Source organism: Ciona intestinalis, unplaced genomic scaffold (assembly GCF_000224145.3).
Source record: "Ciona intestinalis unplaced genomic scaffold, KH HT000057.2, whole genome shotgun sequence".
Lineage (NCBI taxonomy): Eukaryota > Metazoa > Chordata > Ascidiacea > Phlebobranchia > Cionidae > Ciona > Ciona intestinalis.
The window spans coordinates 31,744-43,192 of NW_004190379.2; the positions used below are offsets into that span (position 1 = coordinate 31,744).

The 11,449-nt window shown below is 32.9% G+C and overlaps 2 protein-coding genes across 2 annotated transcripts in view; one reads left to right on the forward strand and one right to left on the reverse strand.

Annotated features, from left to right (window-relative positions):
- LOC100175307 (beta-1,4-galactosyltransferase 7) overlaps window positions 1-4,987 on the forward strand; it is a 13,137-nt gene extending 8,150 nt beyond the window's left edge. Inside the window, exons 3-7 of the mRNA XM_026838112.1 lie at window positions 1,865-1,903; window positions 2,225-2,323; window positions 2,520-2,603; window positions 3,575-3,679; window positions 4,499-4,987. Coding sequence (XP_026693913.1) covers window positions 1,865-1,903; window positions 2,225-2,323; window positions 2,520-2,603; window positions 3,575-3,679; window positions 4,499-4,657 — 486 coding nt within the window. The 3' untranslated portion in view covers window positions 4,658-4,987. The remainder of the gene's footprint in view (window positions 1-1,864; window positions 1,904-2,224; window positions 2,324-2,519; window positions 2,604-3,574; window positions 3,680-4,498) is intronic.
- A 449-nt stretch (window positions 4,988-5,436) lies between these two features.
- LOC100185494 (RING finger protein 145) overlaps window positions 5,437-11,449 on the reverse strand; it is an 8,526-nt gene continuing 2,513 nt past the window's right edge. The window contains exons 3-7 of the mRNA XM_002124266.5: window positions 8,933-9,051; window positions 7,753-7,907; window positions 7,098-7,339; window positions 5,811-5,980; window positions 5,437-5,600 (exon numbers count right to left, since the gene is read on the reverse strand). Of these exons, the coding sequence (XP_002124302.3) occupies window positions 5,472-5,600; window positions 5,811-5,980; window positions 7,098-7,339; window positions 7,753-7,907; window positions 8,933-9,051 (815 nt within the window). The 3' untranslated portion in view covers window positions 5,437-5,471. The remainder of the gene's footprint in view (window positions 5,601-5,810; window positions 5,981-7,097; window positions 7,340-7,752; window positions 7,908-8,932; window positions 9,052-11,449) is intronic.

Below are 11,449 nucleotides of genomic sequence, written 5' to 3' on the forward strand. Positions count from 1 at the left end.
AATAATCAACCACAAAGTAACATAAATGGTAACTCGTAAGCTGGCACGAGGTGCTAAGCCCGTGTGATAACGACTGTCTTTTTCCGGCCACGCGAGGATAAAGTAAGTTACATTCATTCATTCAAACGCACACAGCCAGAAACGCTAATTGGTACACATAGATGTTGCATTTAAATTTGTGCATTTTAAAACAATTTTATAACATAACATGTGTGCCAATTCCAGAAATGCAGCAAACCCAGTTTTTAACGCTTAAACTCAATTGCACACGTGAAAAGGCAAATATTCAACATGTTTTTATGCACCCGTAGGCTCGCTATTATGATGCAATCAATTGACTTGTGAATTGCTATTGTGTTGCAATTAATTGCCAGGTGAAAGAATCACCATAAGGGTGCAAAGAATCCATGTGTGAATGTTTAGCCTATATTTTACAAACAGTTTGCCTGGCTGAAGGAAACATTGACAATATAAAGCACTGCTACTTCTCAGCACTGCAACGCATTTAAATTGTATAAACGTCTGTTTAAAGGGAGAATCTCATTTATTTTACATGCAACATTAAGAAGGCAGTGCTAATTTTATGTTGTTCATTTCAGTCGAAAAAAAGGTAGAGTTGAATAAACGTTTTCTATTTTTCAGTTCAAACGGCATCACTCTCGAGTTTTATCACTTAAAGTTTTAAATGTTAACATTACTTTTTGTTTGGCATTTTTATTTTTTACTTGATGCCAATACACATAGGCGCAGATTTTTTTAAATTGCAGAACAGGATACATTTATTATGACATCATTCGTTTTATAGATATTGGGAAAATATGGTAAATGTTTTATTCACTCGCGCCAACACCTGTTTATGCTTTACCTTCCATGACAGCATTAATAATAAGGTTTTGAAACTGGCGAAATCAAGTAATCACTAACACTTTCACTGTTCGTTAAGGGTTGTTGATTATCGATATGTATAGGAACAATAATGATACCTCAAAATGCCTAAATATTGTTGATTTATACGTAGATCAATCTAGTGTTTGCAGAGTTTGTAAATCGTTTTTATGATTCACAATACAGGATTTGCCTGTCCTGTGTGTTAACAATTACTTTGATTTCTTTTTACTTTTATGAGTAGCTAAAGTTTGTTAGGAGCAAACACATATGTCTGTAGACCTGCAGTTGTTTGTTAACATGGAAAGTTAAATGATCAAACAGATAGGACACTACAGTTAATGCTTTATTGCTGGTCTAGATTATAATTAATGTCTATCTGTATCAAAACATAGCTTGAGAGCCCTGGTTACAATTTGAGGCCTAAGATTTAAATTTTTATTGTGTATGCTTGTTACATACAAACCTATACCTACAACCTCATCCTTAAAATATATTTCAATAAACTTACTTTAGCCATTTTTGAGATATCGACAAAAGGAATGTATTTGTACACCATTTCCCATTGTAATCATGCAACACTTAATAAAAAGCACCCCTGATGTCATAAGTAAAAATAAAAGTGTTGATGACTCCATGTTGAAAAAAATAAGCATGTTTCAGTTATTAGTAAAGCAATTAATATTCATGGTAAAGGAATGGCCAATATGCTTTTAATAAAACCATTTACACTACGTCGTAGATATATTAGCTTAGTTAATATACAATTTTTTATTAGAATAATGTTATTAGCGAAAAAATATGTTAAAATATATTTAATTTAAGATAGGAAACACCTGATTATGCTGCACATGAATTTTGGGTCTTAACCAGTATATTTTAAGGTTACCGAACTTTTACGAGCTGCTTCCTGATCTGAATTTTGTGGCTGGAACTCAATAATGACTATCTGTACACTAAGTATAAAATTTGACTTCAGTTCCCCAAGAGGGTGATAAATACAAGTGCAACATTTAAAGTTGAGTGACACTAATTTTTATAGGAATGCATTCCATGCATTGTTGTTAGGCCATTTTATACCCTAGTAGTTGCATTTGCTAGTTTGACCCGCATTTTTTTATAAGTTGTTTTGTCTCTTTGAAACTGTGGTGGCACTTTTAATACATTTTTTTAGCATCTCTACTTGTATACAAACTTTGATTTTTTCATTGGTATGCCCCCTAAAGTCAGTTAGTAAGGACAAACAGATTTTAACCAGAGGTAAAGATATTTAAGAAAGTATTGTGCTTGATTGTTTGCTGTGTAGCTACCATATTCTAAACCTAAGTCTGGTACCCAGGGTCCATTCCATCTTGCTTCACCAGAGTATCATCCAATGTATCACTACAAAACCTATATTGGGGGTGTACTTATGATGAAAAATGAACACTTTTCCCTAGTAAGTCGATATTAATTTTCTTTTACAATATTAAATTAAGTATTCTAATTCCATTTATTTATACAGCAAGTGAAACTACCAGTTATATAATCCTTAAGAGGTGTGAAAGGTATTTTCTGACTGTTTGTCAAAACATTTTTTTGTCTAATATGTGTATGTTAAACTAAAGCAAATGGTGGCCAATGATTTGTTACAGTGCCGTGGAATGTCCAACAAGTTTTGGGGCTGGGGAAGGGAAGATGATGAACTTTATTTAAGATTCAAAGACAACCAGTTAACGGTAATTAACCAGGATAAACAATTCATTTTGTACAACATTTTTCTAGTATTGCCAGAACATTTTAAGGGTGGTTTGCACAAAGTATACTTAAGTTTCTGCTTGATCTTAGTTTAGCTAAATGGAGATCAAGCGAAAAACTTAAGGGAGGTTCACACTAGCGCCGATAGCTGGCAATTCGAGAGAGTCTGGCGATTTTCTGACGTCACTTTCTCCATCGCTAGCGATACAAGCGACAGAAAATTAGAAACAGTTTCTACTCTGGCGGTGTTCGCTAGCGATGAACGGCTTTGGCGCGCGTAAACTATTTCGCTACAAATTAAACAGTGAAGATAATTTTCGAGTAAATATGAATGTAAAAATGAATAGATTTTGTTGCAAGAATACTATTTTGTAAATTTAGCGTAATATTATGAAAAAATACACAATTACTTTGTGGAAAAATGATGAAATAAAGCCAAACTATATGGAGTATAGAGGCAGATATAACATCAGCCAATCCCTTCATAAATTCGGCATCTAAGTAAAATTTTAACAGCCAATGTTTGCCAAAAGAAATTATATTCTTTCCTGCGTATTTTTCTCTATTTTAATCGCATATTTACCCTAAAAGGGTTAAATTTATTTTCCAACTTCCCGCCAAACAGAACAAGATACCATGCGATTTTACATTTGTGTGTGTGAATGCTTTGTCGGCAGACATTTTTACTGAGAATTGCCTTCTTCATCGAGTAATTTTCAAAAGAAATTCTCTCGACCATTGTTACGTCACACACACGGAAAAGATAAACATAGATTAGCTGAGAACCACTGATTAATACCGCTTAAGTTTTTGGCCTGATCTCCGTTTAGCTAAACTAAGATCTAGCAGAAACTTAAGTATACTTTCTGCATACCACCCTAAATATACAATGCACAATATATATATTTTTTTTTGTGGAAAGTCATGTCAACACTACTAAGTATTTCTGCAGTTGTATCGTCCCACAAAACTAACAACGGGATACGAGACATTTAAACATATTCATAACAAAAAAAGAAGGCCACGAGATTACAACAGATATGGGGAACAAAAGAAGGTGAGAAGTTACGTATTGTTGAATACACACTAAATTTATGACAACCAGGCAGAAACTCTGTACTGGAGGAAAGTTTGTATATGAATAGATATGCTTAAATGCAAACTAAAGGTACCATCAAAGTTTCCTAAAACGATACGGCTTCTAAAACAATTGCATGAAAAAATCCGCTGGAGTAAAAAAATTTGGCTGATTAGACAATGCATGTGATAAAAAAATGCGAAAAATTGGCTATTTAGTAAAGAAGTGCTGAGTCAGCATATTATGTAGCTATGTTCAATTGAGAATTAAAACATAATAAAGTCTATGTTTTACAATTTTTTTTATGTAGTTTTGAAGAAGAAGCGTTCATTATACCCAATCAGAAAAAAATTAAATTTTCTTTAATTTTTAAAAACTAGAAATGATCAAAGCTGAGTAATTTTTTTTACTCTAGCGGGCAAATTTACTGTTTTAAAACTCATTTTTTTATAAAAGCTCATTTAGCTCATTTGTATTTTAAACTTGGATGGTAGCTTTAGGCCATATTTGAGCATATCTGTTAATACACAAATTTTGATTTTTCTAACATTGTCCATGTGTGGATTTTGACCCATTTAGTAAACATACCACCCAAAAACGGTGGTGTATCAATGAAAACTTGGGAGGATTAAAGTAATTTAATTTTTGTAGTTAATTGAATTAGATTAGCTGTTCTTAAACTGGTAGCTGTGCCCCCATTGATTTTAAAATTAGAGGAAGTTTTTATGAGTGAAATCCTGAAAAAAAAAAACTGCCTCAGATTAATATTGCAGCCAATGCAAATTATTTTGTTTACAGGCCCAGTTTAAGAGGGACACGGAAACTGGTTTCGATACGATCGAATACACATTACAGTCTGAACGAACTTTAACAATTGATAATGCACAGGTTATAATATACAATGTGTTACTTGCTTGCGACAAGCAAGTTACACCTTGGTGTGATCATGTTAAGTAAAAATTTATTTTTTAATGTATTTTTTTGGCAAGTGCAGTATTTGTTTTGTTGCTTTTTGTTCAATCACTGAAGGCTACAATATAAAATAACAGATTCATGTTTATCCTTGGAGTCTTGACAGTCTTGTCAAGAGTTAAACTACTTTATAGTGCTTAGTTACATGTATTTTCTGTTATAAATACACCATATGTAGTAGCAAAGCCAGAAAAAGGTATGAACTTTGTCACAGTGCTTTACAATAATGGTCTTCACTGTTAATGTTTCGTTAGCGGCAAGATTTATTTTGTTTTGGTGTACCGAATATAGCAACTAAAATCGTTAATTTATCAACTTCATGTAATTGCAGCCAATAACACAAAACATGGTTTTAAGTAGAAAGAATCATTGTAAAATTATTTAGGATTACGGGTTGCTGAAGTGTTGTAGTATTTGAGGCTTTTTAGATGCACAATGAACAAAAAACCAATTGATCTAAACAAAACAAAAATTTAGCTGATGCTACATAAACAGGTCATTGAAAAGTAAAATAAAATGTACTGGCTACTTGGGTTACCTAAATAACAGGCCATTTGAATAGATATGTGTAACGTTTGGTTCCATGACACACCTGCCTATATTGCACAGAGATTAGGGTGCAAGGTTTAATGAGACACAAGCTGGCGTATGTTGTAACTCAGTCTTTAAACCTTTCATTGCCCCAGGACTTTATGAGTAGTCATAAACTTTAACTCTTTAATTGGGTAGTCACAAACTTTAACTCTTAAATTGGGTAGTCACAAACTTTATAATAATGGTGTTTTATTGCTTATTTAAGTTAGAAAGCAACTGATTGAAACTGAGCGTAGCACAACGGACATTTATCTTGAATGTAGAACCACTTCTTAAGGCAATTCTCATGGAAATAATGTTTGCAGTGCATGACCCGTACTTCGCTCTCCATCATCTAAACATTTGGTTAAGCAACTTTAAAACCAGAAGTTTGAAGTTGCATGATTAATAAGGAGTTGTCCATGTCAACTACGCAATAAACAATTACCACAACATTTCATACTTGATAACTAGCAAGCAGACATAAAGTGTGTGAGTGTGACACTGCCATTGACCCTGTTCCTGTTACATAAGGATAAATAGGTGCCGTTTATTCATGAACTACCTGGTAACAAATTGGACATAAATCACTTTTATTTCGAAGATCTTCTTTGGTTGCTCTTGGCAGTGATTGAACTTTACAAGAAGCTTGTCTTCTCATCATCCAAATCTTCCAACCCTTTCCACCCCGTTGGACAATACAGTAATATGTGTAAGCAGCCAGCATTACAATACCTAAAGAAGTAAGAGACCGGATAGTTAAAACATAAAGTTTGTCCTTTGGTTTTATAGTGATAAAAGTAAGAGGCATTGGTAGAAAGTCAATACGGCATGCTAAACGTGCATAACAGCTGGATCAAAACTTTGTTTAGAAAGATGGTGAAATATGGCAAAATCATATATTTGTGATGTTATAAATTTAAGGAAACGAATAGGAATATAAAAATATAACGTATAATTGATCAGCACCGAAAAGCACCTATGATGTATGATTTATGTATATATATATAAAATACAGAGAAGTTGAGGACAGAAGAGGATGTAGATATCCTTTTAGAACCTTTTTTGTCGAAAAGTTGGTGGTGCTGTTATTCTTTGCCATGACTTGTCTCAATTATGTTTCTTAATCAATTAATTTATTTATAAATTATATGATAGTTCTTAATGTATTGTATTCACATAACCATTTAACAAATAGTTTCGACAAGTAAGAACGAAAGCGCCATTTTAAAACAGGTAACAATCTTAAACCAACATTAACACAAATTCAAACACCAAAAAAAAATAGGTCCCATAAAATCATTTTCAAAAAGTCTAGGGGCAAACCGCTGCATGTTTATTAAAAGAATGATCCGGATTTGGAAAGCTTTCTCACCATACTTTAGAAATTACCATCAAATTCCATTATATAAGGATGGATAAACAAATTTAATTTTTCTTGTTACAGGATTTTGCAAAATAAACTTTTTACTACAAAAATATTGATTTTTGAAAACTTATATACCCAGTACTTGTGCAGCTTTCAAGTTAAAATACTTACCTGCAACATAGCTTTGCATAATTAAAACACAGTTGTGTACACTCGGATTTCACATTTTGATTGCATAAACAATGGAGACAACCAGAATTTTTAAATACATGGGTACATATATGTACATTTTATTGCTGAAAACAACAGGCAAATATATCTTTTTTAAATGAGACAAAAATCATACCTTACGCTAAGAAATAACGGCACTACCGACATTTATATAAACATGTAATAGTAATACTATAACTGACAATCCCAAGGACCAAAGGGTTAAAGGCCTTTAAATAGAACATTACTTATCACACTGTTAATAATGGTTACCTGCTGCACTTGTCATTTCCATGTAGAAAGTCATCATAATATATCCACACATACAGAGCGTAACTATAAACTCTACAGCTCTACATGCACCTCGTATGTAAAACATTACATCATCCAAACTCTGCCATCCACGCAGTGTGTGATAGTCAATCATTAAAACCAAGTAAATTGACATTGAGCCCAGCATTAATGAGAAAGTGTTCACATAATTGTACGCAATGATGAACACCCAGAATGTTGAACTGTTGGTTATGTAAGTACGTAAATAAAATTTATCCTATGAATTATAAAAAGTCTGAAGCGCATTCATTTATTCATTAAATATTGTGATGCCATAGTTATATACCGGCACTTATAAAAACCACCTGCACTTATAAAAAACCACCTAGTCACCCACAAAGTAACATACGTGGTAACTTGTAAGCTGGCACGAGGTGTTAAACCTGTGTGATAACGATTATCGTTTTCCGGCCACGCAAGGATAAAGTAAGTTACATTCATTTAACCACTGGGTTGGGGCAATTGCTGTTAAGTGTCTTGCTCAAGGCCACAAACGCCAATGGTAGCAGTGACAACCCTTAAAAATATTGTATGTTCGAGGCGGGCGAGCTAACCAGTTTGCAATGGCACCTGAATGTAATTTAGCACGTCCTACCTCATTGTAAAAAAGGAGATATATGATAAAACACCAGATATGAATAACAACACAGTTGCCAACATGACAGTGCGAAGATGTTTCCAAAAAGTTCCATTGTGAGCAGTCGCCAATGTCATAAGAATTGGATCAATTATATTGAAGATACTCTGAAACTATTTAAAAATATATATAAAAATTATAGAATTATGTTAATTAGTTAGCCTAATTAATTAATTATTTAATTAATGTAAATAAACAAAAGTGCTGACTTTTTATTTATTATGTTAAACTAGATTCACGAGAGTATTAGAATATAATTGCGTAAAATAAATTATACTCAGGTGGGGTAATAAAAACAGAAAACATTAACTTTCGGTTTAATAAATAAAAAAAAATTTAGTCCAAAGGAACAATATAGAAAGATTGTAGGATTTCTATGATTATTTATTCCAAAATTTGCGGGACAATAAAAAAACAATGTTTTTAAAAGCAACTTTTCTTAATTGTTTAAATGTTTTTCTTTTGTAATTTATTACTTTTATTTAACTACTTCCTTCTAAACATAAGCTTACTCACAAATACTAGTTATTAAACCGAAAACAAAGCCATGAGTTACATAACCTATATAAAGCACAAGAAGTAATCGGAGCATTTCACTTGGTTTAACCAAATTGTAAAGGCTTTTAAAAATCTAAATGACATCTTGAATTAGTCTAAACTAAATTCAGCAACATAATAATAAAATTACCTGTAACTAAACAGTCATAATCTAAAACATAAACTACAAAGCTGAACATTATCTACTTTTGATTGATTACCTTTAAAATCTATTAAATCAATAATTAAATTAGAACAATATACATACAGATACAATCAACTTTATTACAAAGTTAATATTGTTTGAGGTAAAAAAAAAAAACTCTTCTCCAAAAAAGTTTTTTTTTACCACTTATTATAAGGCAATTTTTTGAGGAAAAAAACAAGAAAAAAAGGTATGAAAAATTTGTAAAATATGAACTTAAAATATACCAGCAGCGAGGTAAGCCAAATGGCCTTTTAACCTACAAAAGCTGTTTGTAATAAGATGATTTTTAGCGGGCTAGGAAGGGTTGTCCTTTCTTAAGTGCCCCATTGTTTTTATTACCCCGATTGACCAACTATATTAAAAAAACTTTGTAAGAAAAGTTCGTCTGCTTACTTGTGATGAAGCAATTGTGAATAAAATATAAATTAAAATAAGAAATCTTCCTTCTAGGTCTGTGTTAAGAATATCAGTGTAAAGGGACATTATAAGAAAAGTAATTCCATCAATGGTACCTGTTAAAACACAAATAAGCAAAACAATCAAATGAACAAGACATAAGTAAGATTATTTCATAATTATAAAGGCCTACCTCGTCATTTAACCTATTTAAAGCATCACTTAATTATTCGCTATTTAGAATGTGGTGAATTAAACAAAATAATTAAAGTTTTAATCCTAATATACATACATACAGTCAAGTGAGGTAATATAAACAGAAAACATAGAGGAACAATATTCATCATACCTTGATGTACAGAAAAGATTGTGAGATTCCTATGTTTATGTAAACTTTTTACTGAAATTTTGTGCATTTTTTTCCCTGACTTAAGGGTAAAAAAACAGGGGCAATAAAAAACAGGGGTTTTTGAAGAAACTTAACTTAACTACTGCATTCATGATAAGTTTATCACGAAAAACCTTTTAAAAAAAGTTTATGTTTGAACTAGTAAATTTGTGTTTTACTGAAAAAATAATTACCACAAGTTAGGATAAAAACTATGCCAAAATATTCTTTTACCCACAAAACGGGTTTGGATAAAATTTTTACGGACTAGGGGGGTTGCTCTTTCTTACCCCAAGCAAAGCTGCGATTGGACGGACACTTAATCCAATTTGAGGTATTTAAATTTACTTGTTGCGGTAACTGATTAGTATAGCAACTTGTATATTTAGTATACATTTTGATAAAATGATTCGTCTTTTTCCATTAGGTATTTTTAATCGTTGTCTCTCCTGTCCCAGAACGCTTTTTATCTTGGATTAAATACCAAGTTACTCGCAAGAAAATCTGGTCAAGATTGTTTTGGATGCAATCAAAAATATCTTCTAGTATGTTTTGGTAAAACATTCTTCAGGCTACTTCGGTCTTCAGGTCAGGACAACTACTTTGATCTTTCACACCAGTGCACATTCAACTTGTAACTGTACCTTTAGGTTTGTTATAAATTACCAAGGGGAATACGATTTTAAATCAGTTTTGAACTTTCACAGTCACGTAATGCGCATGTTTACATATTAATATGTCGTTTTAACATGTTCCTAAATCAACCAGTAAGTTTTAATTCACCACTTGCATTCGCCCGCAGGCGCAACATTATTCGATGCTTCTCGTAATTAAGTCATTGTATATACAGGATTTAATTCAGACAAGCAGAATGTTTGTTACGAAATAATAAAGATTCACAAGTTCAATATTTACAACATGTCGATTTTCGTATTTAATTATTGCCTCACATATTCAAATATGCGAATTTATTAACGATCCAAGCAAAATGTTATCGCTGCATCGCATTCTAAACGATTTAGGGCTTTAGGCCTAATAATCAACCTAAATCTGTTCCAGAGGTATTGCTTCTTTATATTTACAATATTTCCCTCAGCCAAGCGGCATGTTTATTACGAAATAGTAAAGATTCACACGTGGATTCATTGCACCATAATAGCGATTGTTTGACCTGGCAATTGATTATGACATAATAGCAATTCACACGCTGATTATTTGCGTCATAATAACGATTGTACCCTTGATTATTTTAGCCAGCAGGAGCTTGAAAACAGGTTGGACATTTGCCTTTTTACATATGCGATCAAGTAAAGGATTGATACGTTTGCAATAAATACTTCGACCTGGGCTATGAAGCAGACGATGTTGGTAATGTTTCGTGAATTTGGTGTTAGCAATAGGAATGTGTTGAAGTTGTAAAAGCTCAGGTTTGCAGAGCGCCGAGATTCAACCAAAAGCTCGGCACGAGCTTATGACGTCATTAAGGAGAAAGGCGTACGAGCATACGCGCCTAGTATGGGGAGGCGGGGAGGCGACGCCTCCCGGGCATTTACCGTTATGACGTCAGAAAAATGTCGCGTAAGGCAAAACGTCGCGTATTTCTCCAACCGAAAAAATGCTTCGATCGTTTTATAGACAACTTTTATTTTCCTTGCACATTGTTAAATGTTTCTTGCTACGAAAACGTATAGTCCATCTCCATTGTTGGACCAAGCGCGTTTATATGTTTTCACTATAACACGCGTCGACGGCCGTCACTTTCCGCCAAAAACTACTTTCTTTCATGTGCTGAATAGGTAAAAATGCTAATTATTAGGCTGTCTAAACAATGTACACATAGTTTCGGCAAACGGTATAACGTGACAGTATTGAATTCGCGGAGAAGTAATTCGTAATAGACGCGTTGTTATTGCATTCTCGAACAACAGATTCTTGCCCAAGATCAACAAATAGTTTGGATAGAAGGTTAAACAATTTAAACAATGGAAATAAACCTTCAAAATACTGCAACAAAACCAACCTGTCACGCAAAGGCTGTTCTTTCCGCGGTCACGAGGTCCAGGATTCAAACTTATTTTAAACGTTGTATTTGACGTTGTGTCAAGTTGTGTCTGATTGCTCAGACC